This window comes from Abramis brama (assembly GCF_963993115.1).
Source record: "Abramis brama genome assembly, chromosome: 6".
NCBI classification, from domain to species: domain Eukaryota; kingdom Metazoa; phylum Chordata; class Actinopteri; order Cypriniformes; family Leuciscidae; genus Abramis; species Abramis brama.
The window spans coordinates 31,321,814-31,337,952 of NC_139968.1; the positions used below are offsets into that span (position 1 = coordinate 31,321,814).

Consider the following 16,139-nt stretch of genomic DNA (forward strand, 5'->3'; position numbering starts at 1 on the left):
TATTTTGCTTCCTAACAGCCGTTTTAGCATGCAACAGGTTGGTAATTGAAGAGTATAATGGTTTTGTGTTCTAATTTGGCATGTTATTAAAAACCGAATTACAGTTCAAGAAAAGTTCAATCCAGCCAGGAAAATGCTCTATAGATGCACTTCATCTTTTTGAGCACCAGATGGCAGTAGAAGTGTAAAAAAAAAAAAAAAAAAAACTTCCGAGTAAAGAACCCTTTCTTTTACTGTCTATGGTAAAGAACCCAAATTTATCATAGACGGAGTATATAAAGAAATGTATACGCTTTTGTGTTCAAGGCCTCGTTGCTTTTGTAATTTGTGGCTAAAACACTTAATAATAACCATAGCAACGCTATGTAATATTAGGTATAGTTTAATTCTATAACGCATACAGTGGCGTTTTAGGCCCTTTTTTGTAAGCAGGCTGTGTATTACTTTATATTACAAAGGTATGTGTACAAAACGGGATTAAACCGCTTAAACGTATTTAAAGGGATAGTCCACCCCTAAATTAAAATTATTTCCTCATACCCCCTGAATGTGTGTGACAGAGTTGAGTGATGTCCAGATGTGTGGTCTGGTTGCTGATGGGAGTTTTCAGCACACAGCTGTAGGTGTTTTTATCTTATTGATTAAATATAAGACATTTCTCAGGCAGTAAATGTGGATCTTTCAGAAGAATTTAAGGAGCGCTGGACTGTTCTTGACTCTGTCTACCATGCACAGTAAAAACAGAAGTGTTAATTTAACTCCTAAAGAGTTGAATTTGACTCTGTTTCAGATAACATTTGGTCCCACTCGAAATCAGTGTAACATTTACTCTTTGGTCAGTGTCAAGTTTTTAGAGTTAATTCTACTCAATATTGAGTAAAAAATAACAATGAATTGTGTAAAAGTATTTAACACTGTAGTTTAATCACACTGTTAAGAGTAATATGATTACACAGTATAGAGTTAATTTATCTACAATTTTACTTAAAAAAATTACACTTTTAGTGTAATGTTTACTTTATTTCTCTACAGTGTTTTAATATATATATATAAATCATAAGATGCAGTGTTACTGAATTATATAGAACTATCAATACTATCCAAATAAAAACAAGCACAATAACACTAGATCACAGAACTCACAATTTATTGTGAAAAAGCATTTCAATGTTGAAATGAGTTGAACATTGAATTTACAATGCCTTGTATCTGACAGAAACATGTATAACAATGTTTTTTTACAAACATTTTTCTCTTACCAAAGCAATATGGCACGACAAGGAGAGTTGTGTCAGTCCCTCCATATGACATTTGTATGTCAAAAGGCCTATGGTAATGCAGGTTGTCGACATGAAAAAAAACGAAATCCTGCTTTGATCTGATCACCTCATATGCGTGGAAATGTTCTTGAAAAGTTTCTGTAACTAAAGGCACTGTGAGTAGCAACAGTTTTTCACACATTATCAGAACTGACTCAATTTGAAAAAACACGGGCACTTCAGATTCAACTTTGCCACAGATAACCAAGTTTGGCCGATAAATAAACCCATTATGTTTCGCCCATTTAACCTTCATAACCTGAACGCTACTGGGCACTTGCATTGCCATAGCAATTTCAGAACCTCCTTTTAGCATATTTAAAGACACCATTTTTCCTGGACCAATATCTAACCGACTAAAAGTTGTTGAACTTCGCCAACTGTGTGCCATATGAATCTGATGCTTTTTTGCAAGCGTTTTAGTAATATTTTTAAACGATTTAAGCTGTTTTTTGAAAAAAATTATGCTTGCCTTCATACCTCATACACCAACTATGAAGGACAGGCCCAATTTTCTGGATGCAGCGGGGATAGTGGATAAGAAAATGGTGCTTTGGTAAAAGGTTTTTCTGAGGGTACAACTTCTTAAACAGTGTGTGGTGATCCACAATTAAATGTTTTAAATATACACATAAACCTTGAGATAACATGGGCGCGAATATAATGTTTATTATTTGAAGTAGTAAAATAAGCAGGCCCCAGTGTTGGTCAGTAGAAGTTACTAAATCTCCAAAGATAAGAGGAACATTCCGAAGTAAGCACCAGGACTGAACTGCATTCAGTCCCAGATCATTAGATCCTTCAGCTAAATTAACAGATACAGGCCTGTTGTTTCTCTCCATGAAACCATAATCAAAACTTTGTATTCTTGAATGTATTTCTGCTGATGTAACATGTTTTTCCTTCAAATACAGAAATAACAACTTCAATTCGTACTGGCCCACCCTGTCACATGCCTGTCCTGTCTCGTGTAGCACATGTGGTGTTTGTGTTACTGTCACTGTTTTGACCCCACCCTCCTTGTTATCTCATTATTGGTTTCATTTGCCCCACCTGTTGTTCCTCATCACCTGCCTGATTTGTCCCTTTTATAAGTTCCTTTGTGTTTGCAGTCTGTGTCGGATCGTTGTCTTGTACATGTCTCCTGTTCTCCCGTGACCCCTTTTGGTATGTTCGTTTTTGAAGTTGTTGTTTTGTATTTAGTTATGTTTTCCCCCTCGTGGGTTTTGTTTTGTGTTTAGTGTTTCTTTTGTAATAAATATCTTTTTCCCTTTGCATTTGAGTTCTCCCTTTTCTGTAATTAACGTGACACACCCCTTCTAACACATCATGCATCACATCAACTGAGAAATTCTCTGTTGTGTGAAAATACTCCAATGAATTTAATATGCATGACATTTTCACACCAAAAACGTATGGAAGGGATGGATTACAAGCCATTTCTTGACAGTGAGCAGTGTGTATGTCTTTGGTGCGCAAAACTACTTTGGAAGAATCTTCAGAGAATTCTGTCTGAAAGTCCTCCTTTTCTGCTAAACAGAACCTGCAACAGTACCTTGCACTGAAAGACTCCACCAGTCCAAACAAACTATGCAAACCCAAATTATCACCAGTAACCTGTACTACAGTGCCACGAACATAACCATTGTATAATGGAATCTCAATACCATCACTCTCTAACACTTTAATGTCTCGAACAATGGGAGCAAAAATTTCACTAAAACCATACCGTTTAACATCTTGAGTATGAAATAAGGCGCACAGGTGTATGTTAGCCAAGAAAGAATTCCATTTTGGAGAGAAGTTTCTTAAAGTAAAATATACTCCACCCAATTTATGAATACCTCGCTTAGGACCCAGAGGGTTGGCGACCTCAAAATCATCATAGAACATCTGGATCTGTATTGTCTGCTTCTCAGTTGAGAACAGGGGGTGACTTTTAAAAAAAGATCCATCACAAATATCTCTCAGTCTAGAGTCGCTAGTAGCTGAGCTTTGCAACATTTCTGCAACATACTGACTTTTAAATATTGACTGCAGTGTAGATAAAATTGGAATATACATGAATTTATCTTGAACTACTACCTGATCATATGTTCCAGTCTTTTTATTTCGTCAAATCTTGAACCAATCACACATTCAACTGGTTCTACTATTTCCCACTTGTCAGTCATAAATTTGGATCTCTTGTATTCCGAATTTAGAATTGTGAAAGGATTCTCTAACCCTTCAAAACATGCCTCAACTTTCTTGCACATTTCCGTTTCTCTTTCATTACTAAATACATCTTTTATCACTGTCTCTTTAGCATGCTGATGGATATCTTGAACGATCTCTTCCATGGAAATCACTACAGAATTCAGTGTACTTTGACCAACACCTGCTGCCTTAAGATCAGAAATTACAGCTGAACAACTATTTACAATGTATGGCGAAGATAACTGTGACTCGGCCTCTAAATATTCAGCCGACTCTTCAACATGAGAAACATTACCTGTATTGACGGTACTTTGAGGATATGAACGATCATAATCTACAGAATCAACTAAACTGCTTCCATGGCACTTATTAAGATGCTTTCTTAAACCAGAAAAACTACCAAAAGAACGTGAGCATCCTTCTTGACCACACTTCAGAAAAAGAGTCCTGCCTGTACATAGCCCATGAATTACCTTAAAGTGTTTAACAAGGTTGTTTGGACTTCCATGGTCACTTTTGCAAAGAAAACACTTCATCGTTTTATCTCAACTAACGCACCATTCTTGCTCGCAACTCTAGGAGTCTCCTTTGTTTCCCCCATGTCGATGTTATAAATGGTTGTTTGCACAAAAGTGAAAAAGCTGCTCAGGGAAAAACTGTATGACGTACCAAAGACGTAATGGGCTTTAAAGAGTTCGTCAAAAGCTCCAACTGAACCTGCTGCCTTGCATGGAAGTGCATGCTTGTCAACCACAATGAAGTATGAGTGAATGGTGCTCTGTGTGGATCCCTGGGCGAGAAGGTAGGGCTGACTGCTTTGGGTGATGTTATCTAGATGTTGCTGCACACTGGTTCCAACCTACATCAAAGCACATTCAACAGAATTTTTTGGTGACTAACTTCTGACAATAGATCAGATCACCTTAAACTGTGCACAAGATTAAGGTGATGGAATATATATTTTAAACAACTGTTAAAGGATTAGTTCACTTTGAAAAAATGTTTTGCTGATAATTTACTCACCCCCATGTCATCCAAGATGATCATGTCTTTCTTTCTTCAGTCGAAAAGAAATTAAGGTTTTTGAGGAAAACATTCCAGGATTTGTCTCCATATAATGGACTTCCATGGTGACAACGGTTTGAGGGTTCAAATGAGGGGTCAAATGTCCAAAAGTATATAATTTTTTTATTTATTTTGAAAACCACAAGATTGTTTTGCTAGATAAGAACCTTATTTCTCTGATGGGATTGTGTCAAGTCTTTGAAGCAGTATTGAGACAGACTTTGAACCCTCATTTGAACCCTCCAACCGTTGGTCACCATGGAAGTCCATTATACAGGGATTAAAGTGAAAAAAATTCTTCTGACTGAAATTTTTTTTTAGGCCAAGTCATATTCCTTTAACTTTTGTCGAGACCAATAGCGTTTTAAGGGGAGACGTTTTAAACCGCTTTAATATTGCCAGTAGGCATATTTTAAAAGCTATTTTAATCTATGAAAACGAGGCAGGGAGCATGTGTAGGCTACTGTAGAGCACGAACGGCAGCATTGTGACTAGCTTCTGATTGATGGTGACCTAGCACTTTTTTGCCATTATTGCCATATTGAAGTCTCCTGTGACATACTGTGCAAAGACACGTACCTGGCTGTTTGATTTTTTTAGTCCACAAACTAAAAGGCTTGCCATTCTCCCCCCATTTCGCTAAGCCTTTCCCTTTACTTAAACTTTCGTTAAGTAAAGGGGAAAATATTATATATAGGCAAATTATAACACGTTAACACAAAATTTGTTAACACACACAAGTACTTTTCCCCTTTACTTAACATAAATTGTAAGAATATAAAGACTAGTAATAAATAAACATTAGGCCTATGCTAAAGCTATTAAATAGCAGTCCCAAACTAGTTTTTGTAAATACAAAGTTGGTATGAGCCACTACAGTCATTTAAAAATATAAAAAATAATACAAAGAAAAATAGTGGCATTTTGGGGTTAATATGGAAACGACAGTTACCATGGCGAATAGACAATATTAACAATAACTGTTAATGAAACATGGAAACTGCTCCTGGTGAATAGAATGAAAATCATCCCTGCATTACTTTTATTTCGGGTAATTTACAACGTAACGGCGTTGCATGCTCGTAGTTTCTTTTGCACTAGCTTGATCAGTGAGGCGATACAGCGCGCGCCGCTGCATTTGCGCGTGCAATTGAGTGTGCGCTACGAGAACAGTATAACGGCTGACAGGACAAGAAAGTCCGTTTTTCTGAGGTGAAAAACTATATTTCAGCGTATACTCATGTCACTGCCTGGTAGTTCCTATTGTGCTGGGTTTTCTGAAGTAGTCATGATTCGCCTCTAACATGCTCTAATAAACACGCATGCAGAGTGGAAAAGGAGGAGCGGAGGCGCGGGGAGCAAGGATTACAGCGCAAACTATATCGATATATGCGATATGGTCTAATTCCATATCGCATTTCAAAAATATATCGATATATTTTTTACATCGATATATCGCCTAGCCCTACCTGCATTATAAGTGTGTCCATGGTAACTGAAATATAGTTATTCTAACTCAGCGCACAACTGTAGCCTGACATGCACTTTCCGTGAGCGGTAATTGAAAACCCGGAGTGGACCATGAGCGAAGTGATTACAGAACGCTTAGAATGGAGAGAGGAACGTGCTTTTGCTCCACTCCAGGCTTTGATCACATCCCCCTCAGTAGGGTGAATACACCTCGTCTTTCCTTAATTTAAGACCTATTCAAACTAAAATTAAGACATTTATTACACTTTTTGAGAAATGAAATCCTATTTACGGCCTTAAAATTATTAAAAGTGAATTTAAGACATTAAGGACAGACTGGAACCATATTGACGGAAATCCGTCATAGACCTGCTGCAATTAACGGAAATCCGTCGTAGCGACGGAGAACTTTAATCCCTGATTATATGGAGACAAATCCTGGAATGTTTTCCGCAAAAACCTTAATTTCTTTTAGACCGAAGAAAGAAAGACATGGACCTCTTGGATGACATGGGGGTTAGTAAATAATCAGCAAAACAATTTTTATAAGTGAACTAATCCTTTAAGCATACCTTTTGAAATCTGATGAGCTGATCTACAGCTTGATATGCAGACAGCTTTCCCGGCCTCTTTCTACCTTGTGCAGATGGTGGTAGCAAATGTAGCAGCAGCAAGATGGCGGACATGTCACTGTCCCAGCCTACAAATAAGTACATTAAAACCTGGTTAACATTATGCCATGGCATAGTATTCAAATTGACAACTTGCACCATTACAAAAATGTACACTACACACCTACATTAAAAAGTAAAACAGTTCTATTCATACCATTCTCAACTTCAGCAGCTGACTCAGCATTGCGCATCAAATCCAAGAGCTCTGTGGTGGGTACAAGTCCATGGCTTTCCTTTATTACTTTTGCTTTGAAAGTGGTTGGCCACTTCTCCAAGAATTTGTTGGCAGTGGCCTCACCAAACATAAGTCTGAAATCTTGTTCTATCTGCAATGTAACACACATAGACAGAAGTGATGAGTGATGCCTAATGCTACATTGGATATTTTGGTGATGCAGTGAATTAAGATGTCATACCAGTCCTGGTGTGTCCAGAAATCGTGGGAAGACCAAGAAGACATCTGATGATTTGGCTTCATCGTTGACCATTGCTTGCCGATATATGAAGGTCATTTCCATCTTCTCGCGGACAGTCTTTTCATCAGCAGAGTGTCTCAAAACAGAAATAGCTGCTTCCACATCCTCATCAGATGGCGGAAGGGCTGAAGGGCTTACAGGCTGACGACCACGGCCTGGCCCACCAACTTAAGAAAAAATACAATGTTAAGAACTGATTTCTGTACAATTCACAGGTCACCACTATAATCACGTCACTGATCAGTAAACATACCTTTAGGAGATTTGCTGACTGAGGCACCTCTCTCCTCTGCTGTTTTTCTTTGTATGGTCTTCAATCGCCATGCAAGGTATCCCGAACCACTCTCCGGATCGTAGTAATGTTCCTATGTGATTATAAAGAAATTATAAAGGAGTACTATTAACATTTCAAAGAGTGAATATGTGCATAATGTTGCAATAACCCATTTACTTACATATCCATGCTGTGAGTATGGGTCTTCTAGATAGGGAAACAAAGCTACTATCCCCTGTGCATACATCACTCTGACACTTTTGGGGGGGGATGTCCTAGCATATGAATTCAAATTTAACATCACACTCAACTGACATTGCACAACACAATTTACATAATTAATAACTGTACAACAATAACAATGTTTCTTTACAGCCCATCTATATGCTTAATGCTTACCCATGTGTTTCTGTCATCTCAGCATGTGTTATGTTAATCATATATGTTATGTTAATATGTTAATCATCTGTCTTCTGGTGGCATCTGTCAGAGATTTGGTTTTTCCATACTCTTGCATAATGCGTTCACCACCAGGCTTTGATGTTAGGATTTTTTCAATCAACTATAGGTGGAATAAAATGTGCTTTCCGTTATTGTAAAACCATATGTAATGCTGAAAAAAAAAAGCTATCTAAAGAACACTTCCCATGGTGAAACAACATTCAGATTGGACTTAACAGCAATTTCCACCACTTACCGCTTTTGCCTCATAGTTTATGTGACATGGCCTTTTAGGCTGGCTTCCTTCGGCAGCAGCTACTTCTTCAACAGGGTCACACATCGTGAAATTCAGGATGACGGTGTCATCAGATGTACCCGAGCATGATGATGATTGAGAGGCACCTGTTCATTATGAAATTTGTACAAAACATAGAAACATATTACAAGAAACAGTTATTTTTAAAACAATAAATGTTCTCATTCCGGCCTTTGAACTAAACTAACTAATTTGTGAATTGTCTGAATGAATACCAAGTCCTCCATTGCCCAGCATGATTCTGAAAGTTCCAGGTGACTCCTTCACTATTTCTTCAAAAACCTCTGTGTCAACTTCTGTGTCTGACTGGTCATACACCTTAATGTCTGGCTGCCTGCTTTCTGGTATGTTGAATTTTAGACACGCTGTTTAAAAAAAAATTAATAAAAAAAATGCATTCCCTTCTCACAAGAATCAAAGGTCATATTTAAGTTTGCCTCATGTATTCACAAAATGATGAAAGACAAGTATCTGCACCCGATTTTATGTAACTGAAAATATAAAGCACAGCAGAAATGATTATTGACCTAGCTAGATATCATAACATAATAGGTGCTGTATCATTGGGTGATATTGCTTTAACCTAATGACCCACCTTCTTTCAAGAAAGCATCGAATGTCAGCTCAGACAGCTTGACATATTTCTGCTCTTCCCCGAATTGAACACGCAACAGCATTTTGCCCCTGTTAACAAAAAAAAATATATATATTCAAAATCATAATTTAGGGCTGGTTCAACTAAGAATTATCTATCCATTACTCTCAGTAGTGGCAATGCACTATGTATTACTTAGATGTTAACTTTACACTGTAATTACAAAGAGTGGCTGAAGAAGACAAAGTTATGCTGGTTGAATATAACGTTAGGCTATTTTCTGCAGCAAATGGGTTAACGTTAACTTAGGCTAGTTAAAGTTTAGAGGCACCGCGTCCCACTAGCTAGCTACCAAATAACTGTGCCAAAGTTAGCTAACGTTAGCTCATTAGCTATTTTAGTTCAAACAGTAACCCGTTAAAATGGTTAAGCCATGTTAAACAAACACGTCATGCAATCAGTGATCTAGAGCTAGACCAACATCAGAATCATGTTAACATTACCAGTATAAAAAAAAAAAACAGATTAATGTTGAATGGGAAGCTAAAAAAATAGATATTAAATATTTTGTTGTTATATCGACCGAGCTAACGTTATTTTACACATAAATCATTCTGACCAAATTCATTCGTGAAAATATTGCAAGTAAGAAACACAGTTACCGATACGGATTAGCTGGTTAGTTGTATTATGACCTCAACTATCAGCACAACTCTAAAATTATGTAAAGTTAAAAAATACCGTTTGTGTGTTGACAACACAGGGATTATTACTTACCTAGCAATATCAGTGGCCTAACGTTACTCCAGAGCGATCTTTCTCCACCGACAAACGTGCCAATCTTCAGCACAACAGAGTGGCGGGTATTCATCACTGCTGTAGAGTTGAAATTGTCATGCGTTTCTGCAGATTTTTACACTCACTTTTAACTCCACTGATAGAGCAACTTTACTCTCCCAAATGTTGAAAATACTCTATTTGGGTTAAAATAAATTTACTCTGAAATATTAACACCCCATTTTTTACTTGATCTCAATCCCCCAAAAGTTTTGGTCTTGTCTTGGTTTCAACACACACTGATCTGGTCTTGACCTGATCTTAACTACAACATGAATGCATATTCAAATCAACAGTGATCAACATTATAAATGTCTTTACTGTAACTTTTGATCAGTTTAACTCATCCCTGATGAATAAAAGTATTGATTTATTTTATTTCTTTCCCCCAAAAATAAAATAAAAATTCTTACTGACCCCAAACTTTTGAACGGTAGTGTACATTCATTAAAGGTGCTCTAAGTGATGTCACACGTTTTTTAGGCCAAATTTTTTTTTTGTCACATACAGAAAACATCTCCTCACTATCCGCTAGCTGCCTGTCCCCTGAACACACTGTAAAAAAACGCGGTCTCTGTAGACACCACAGGCTCCACAAACAGCAACAAAAACAAACTGGGCTCACCCGCACCACGAAAACATAACAAACTGTTCCAGCCAATAACTGACAAGAATGATTTGGGAGTGGGGTTTGGGGGGTTAGTGCACGGATGAGGAGGAGGGAGGGTCCAGCTAGCCTCTGTTTTGTTTGACAATACTTCGAACGTCAACAAGAAGTGACGTCACCCAACATCACTTAGAGCACCTTTAATAGACACACTCATAAGCACAAACTATTCATCAACAAATAAGATCAAATCATGTTTCTTGTCCTTATTTAATTTTGACTCACATTTACAGCACATTCAGGCAAACTTTCATTCTCGCTGAAAAACTACATGCCTGAATAGACAACAATATAATACAAATAATCACTTATAATGTTACAGATATATTTAGCACAGTGGTGTTGGGGAATTTACAGTTAACGACAAAGTCGACGCACACACTTTTAATAATTGAAACTTTGGTTGTATTGCTAAAAGTTCATAATAAAACATTTAATCTATTATTTGTCAATAAAAAAAATATAAAAAAATATCCTCTAAAAAGTATAATATACATATTATCCTCTAAAATATAATATATATTTTTTATTGCCTTTTTTTAATTGCATTACATATTTTAGTAGTTATCATAAATTAGGTATCATTTGAAGCTTACGAACTCAGAATTCATCCTGTGAAAATTGTTTTGAAATTAGACACATTTCCATAGAAACAGTACTCTAAATTATTTGATCAGGCTCCTCCCCTTTTGGGCGTCGTCATGTTTCATAATTTATGATCAAAACCTTTTCTAATCTTGACAAAACAAATATTGTCAGAAAGGTCTGAGTCTCAAAGTTCTATATTTTGTGACAGAAGTGTTATTTGGACAGAAATGTATTAATTTGTTATAGCAGAATGCATACAATTAAATTCAATGGAATTCAATGGCACCCGGTGGCTATTTCTGGTATTACGCCTAAACAAAATCTCATGGGAACTTCAATTTTTGTGATATCAACTTCAGATTTATAACACAACTTCGTTAGATATATGGCTTTGATTTTAAAGTTTTTTTTTTCTAAAAACATTTTGTAAAGTATATATTTTAAATAAAAGAAAAAATATTAAATAAATTATATTTCATTTAATGTAAATTTAAACTTCCATAACTTTTTCATACTTTAATTTTTTGAAAATTGCTTACACTTCAGCAATAATCTGCTATTTTTTTCCTTTAAAACAAGACCAAACTTAGGTCTATACTCCAAAGCATTCTTGAATTACAACCATTTAAGCTTGAATAGTGCATTTTAATGTCCATTCTCAAAAAGGGGGGAGACAGTTATAGTTCACCCCATCATATCACACATGTCATACCTGAACGGATCTGGCAGAGTCCTCTGATGTCCAGATGTGTGGTCTGGTTGCTGATGGGATTGTTCAGCACACAGCTGTAGGTGTTTTTATCCTGATATTCCACCTCCAGAGGTAGAGAGAGACTGATGCTGAGATCACACACACTGATGCTGGACAATACACTGATTCCTGCGTACCAGGAGAGAGTCGCATCACTCACATTCAACACCGAACACAGCAGTGAACATTTTGAGCTGGATGATGAAGGATTTTGGGCACAGTATCTGGTGATGACAGGAATGTGCAGAAGAGCTGAATAACACAAGAAAATAAAGAGACACCAAAGTAAAGTCAGTGTAAGTGCCAGTGTCTTATTGTGACAGTTTATAAACAAAGAATTATAAGAAAATGAAATGCAAAAAAAAAAAAAAAAAAAAAAAAAAATCTGAGAAATAAAGTCGCAGTTTTGAGATATGAAGTCATAATTGTGAAATACAGTGTAGCCCTCAAACCGTATTCACTTTATAGCCCTTAATTCTGTAATTGTGGACAAATGTGGGCACAGAGGACTCAGATGTGATCCTATTTTTTATTTATTATAAATGTTATATCACTGTCTTCGATAAAATTTTGTCCATCCATTTATGGTGTTTTTTTTTATTTTGGGGGTATTTTTGAATTTATTTACTTCAAAAAGTACCATATTTTCTATGTAAATTATGCTTATTTTTTTGAGTGTGAGTTTTTGCCATGATGAGAATGTTGTACAGGATCAGCCCTTCATTTGTGTGTATGCTAGATATGCATTGTATTGGATCTATTGATTTATTTTTACAAAAAAAACAAGAAGAATGCTCTAAATTACAGTTTTTGCTCTAAATTACATTCCTTTCACTTTCACTTTCACTTTCACTGTCACTTTCACTTTTTCCCATTCATTTCTGGGTGCCCATTTTTGACCCAAATACAAGATTAAGGATTTTTTTTTTTCACCCACTTAACATTGTAGAATTGAGTCAAAAAAAATTGCGTGTGTTCAGGAGGCAAACTTAGGAAAAGTGGCCAAGTCTTGTACCGCTCAGATCAAGGGAAGTATTTTTTTAAAAATAAATCAAAATTATTTTGCCCACATTTGTCCAGAATACGGTTTTAGGGTTAAAGTCACAATTTAATATGTCACAAGTATTAGAAGTAAAGTTGGCACTGTGAAATATATAGTTGCAAAATTAGCTTATAGAAGGTGCCATACGGAAAAAGTTTTTATTTTATTTTATTTTTTACTTGGAGAAATGGGAAACAGTATTTGGTACTTCCCTTATTTGAACCACCATTTGCCTGAACAGAGAAGTGCTGAGTTTTGCATTGTGAACTTCCTCATCGAAAGGATTTTTTATTTTCCTCACATTATGATTAAGTCAGATTGAATCACCCATCATCAGTTGAAGCTTTCATTGGACTGAGAATAAAAAAAAGAGAAAAGTTTGACCAACATGAAAAGCAACCAACCACAGATAGGTCTGATTTTAAATGACATTTAGGAATGTAGATTAGGCAATATCACAATAGCAGACCAAGTGGAAGATTTGCCATAGATGACATGTCAGGGACAAAGTACAGACTCCTTAAAAGGGACATGTGATGATGGGAAAAATAGGAGATGGAAGGGAAAAAAAATCAGCACTTTTGCATTCTCTTGCATAAGTTTTGCATTCCCCAGAGAAACTTTGCGTTCACTCACAAAACCGTTGCATTCCCTCTCAAAACATTTGTGTTCCCCAGACAAACTTTGCATTCGCTCGCAAAGAACGCAAAGGTTTTGCGAGGGAACGCAAAGGTTTTGCGAGCGAATGCAAAGTTTATCAGGGTATTGCAAGACTTTTGCGAAAGAACGAAAAAGCATTAAAATATATATTTTCCTCCCATCTCATGTTTTTAAATATTTTTTAATAAAATAACGCACCATATATGATTAAATAAATAACATTTTTGTTATCAAGTATTTTTTTTTTTTCATTTTATTCAAAGCAACTTTACAGAATTCATGCCATAATGCCTTATCCTCGGCAAATCATCTTTTGCACTGTTCCCTCAAGTTTAATTGGTGGCTCAATTTACCCACTAGCCCATATTTTACCCCATATCTTAACATATTATATTATATTATGATAATTTAATAATCCTACTTGAAATAAGAATATGGCAAGAGGCCAATAAAATGTGCACATATATATTTATTTATATTTATTCATTTTAGCTGACGCTTTTATCCAAAGCGACTTACAATTGCTATATATGTCAGAGGTCGCACGCCTCTGGAGCAAGGGGTTAAGTGTCTTGCTCAGGGACACATTGGTGTTTCACAGTGGATTCGAACCCGGGTCTCTCACACCGAAGGCATGTGTCTTATCCATTGCGCCACACCACCCCATATATGTATAACATAGTATAATCAGGGGCGTAGCAACCGGGGGGGACGGGGGGGACGGGGGGGACACGTCCCCCTCACTTTTAGAAATCGGTGATTCTGTCCCCCGCATTTTTTTTTTTTTTTTTTCGGACAAATGCCCTGATTAAAACAATTTTTAATATAAAAATAACCAGGCAATCACCGAAAACGTGAGGAATGGATGATTCTGTTTTATTTAATTTGATGTAAGTGGCGATTGATAGCCTATAGTTGATAATAATATAGGCCTAATGTGCGCTGTCGAGGCTCGTGAAGTTATAACATTTTAGAAACAATATCCTAGTTAAGAAACAATATATAGCCTAGGCTACACACGACCAGCTGTTTTCCTGAATGCCATCAAGATTGAAACCGTGACTGGTTTCATAACAGTTCAATAAACAAACAGTTAAAATTAACTTACATTAATTTTACTTGATGTACTCAAAAATGTACTCACTTACATTTTAGTCGCAATGACTGTTTTTGCTCTGTTTCATCAGCGAAAATAGTCCCAAACAAAGATCACAGCAGAACGCGCATAGCAACACTCGTTGCATTACTGAATGATTCAGCGTTTTGAACAAATCGGTTGAGTCAAAGATTCAATTACCCATTCATAAACTGCCTCATTCTGAATAAATCAGCCGTTTGAACGAATCGTTTGAATGAATGACTCAATGACTCGCTCATTAAGACGGTCGCCTGCCGTCTCCTACTGGCGGTTTAGTTTCATAAAGTATCATTCTTTTCAACATTCCTTATTTGTATATTCAAAAATATTTAAAATAATCTAATTTAATACAGTTATAATTTTTCAATGTAAATTATTTAATTTGATTGGTAACAGCCTGGTGTCTTATTATTTTAATTGAATATATCAAATTTAAGAATTTAAAATGAAAGATGGAGCATAAAATGAGGGGGAAATGCCTTTATAAAAGGTACAAAAAAAATTGTGTTTTCAAACAGTGATGTAATGAAACATTGACAATTTAAGTTTGAAGGGAGTAAAGCCTCTGTTTAGGCTATAAGGAAATGTAATTTTGCCAAAAGAAGAACTTTTATTTTAAATAAATGTTCATTTTAAATCAGCCTACTTCAGTGTGATATGTTACCATAATTTGAATAATTTGATACCAGAATTTGAATAATTGTAATGTGATCAGATGCAGATATCTAAATCAGAGAATATCATCGGGCGGTTTGTGGGTGGATTATTTATTTTTAACAGTGGATTCTGGTGACTCAAAGTGCACCAGATTAATGAATTTATCTTTAAAATGTACAAAATTTTCTTACGGGGGGGCATGCCCCCGGACCCCCCTAGAGGTACCAAGCTCCACCGACAAAAATATTGTGGGAAAGACATTAGGGTATATGATGATCTACAAAAAAATACACATTTAATTATCTTATTATTAAACATTATTAGGATTTTACCACCTCCGCCTCGTTTTGAGCCAGGAAAATGAACATCACCTTTGGGTCACGTCCTATGGTCACATACAGCTTTTGTCCCCCCCACTTTTATAATGCCTGCTACGCCCCTGAGTATAATGTACTATGTATACCACTATGTACCCCACATAGTATAATGCTCTGCTTACCATAGACGGTGACAATGAAATTCTTGTTTTCAACAACGATTTCGATTTTATCAAGTCCAGCATGTTCTGTGCTGATGTTTGTGATGGTCAGAGATCCAGTCTGATCTGTCTCTGAATCTCTCATCGGCACCATCGTGACAGGTCTCATTGTGAACTCTGTTGATTTTAGCGATGTGAGTGTCTTGCGGTCCAAACCTCCACACTATCACATGTCTCTGTAGTTCAGGAACATCAGTGTGTAGAGTGACAGAATGTCCCTCCATCACTGATGCTGTCTCTGTTTCACCGGTCTCAACACCAAACACACCTGGAGAACAAGCGTAGGAAAAGATTCACAGTCGCAGCTGATGCTGCTTTAATAAAACAGTAACTAAAAAAAAAAACATTTACACCTTATGTACAATATCCACAGACAGAAAAAAACAAATGTGTGATGCATTGTCTTCAAGAACTTGCAACCTGCTAACCCTT

General features: G+C 36.3%; 2 protein-coding genes across 4 annotated transcripts in view; both read right to left on the reverse strand.

The window, feature by feature from the left end:
• The window catches only part of LOC311085782 (elastase-1-like), a 200,576-nt gene that overhangs the window by 153,915 nt on the left and 30,522 nt on the right, over nucleotides 1–16,139 (reverse strand). The window lies entirely within an intron of this gene.
• On the reverse strand, nucleotides 1,138–11,988 carry LOC311085758 (uncharacterized protein). Of its 3 annotated transcripts, XM_084118379.1 has the most exons (12): nucleotides 11,634–11,988; nucleotides 9,607–9,732; nucleotides 8,830–8,918; nucleotides 8,450–8,599; nucleotides 8,175–8,320; nucleotides 7,877–8,039; nucleotides 7,659–7,752; nucleotides 7,457–7,568; nucleotides 7,144–7,370; nucleotides 6,882–7,053; nucleotides 6,626–6,753; nucleotides 1,138–4,377 (listed from the first exon to the last, which is right to left on the reverse strand). In XM_084118379.1, exons 6-12 carry the CDS (start codon nucleotides 7,915–7,917, stop codon nucleotides 4,051–4,053), a joined length of 1,101 nt encoding a protein of 366 aa, XP_083974505.1. In that variant the 5' UTR covers nucleotides 7,918–8,039; nucleotides 8,175–8,320; nucleotides 8,450–8,599; nucleotides 8,830–8,918; nucleotides 9,607–9,732; nucleotides 11,634–11,988; the 3' UTR covers nucleotides 1,138–4,050. The 3 variants fall into 3 exon arrangements, with proteins under 3 accessions (XP_083974505.1, XP_083974506.1, XP_083974504.1); XM_084118380.1 differs by having other exon boundaries at nucleotides 8,175–8,599; nucleotides 9,607–9,705; XM_084118378.1 differs by having other exon boundaries at nucleotides 8,175–8,599.

Excerpts from the sequence above, each read along its gene's own strand:
- LOC311085758 (XM_084118380.1), bottom strand. The coding sequence starts at position 7,917 with ATGATTAACATAACACATGCTGAGATGACAGAAACACATGG. Across the intron at positions 7,753-7,876 it reads GAGATGACAGAAACACATGG|GACATCCCCCCCCAAAAGTG; the intron begins GTAAGCATTAAG and ends TTCATATGCTAG. Across the intron at positions 6,754-6,881 it reads AGCTGCTGAAGTTGAGAATG|GCTGGGACAGTGACATGTCC; the intron begins GTATGAATAGAA and ends ACTTATTTGTAG.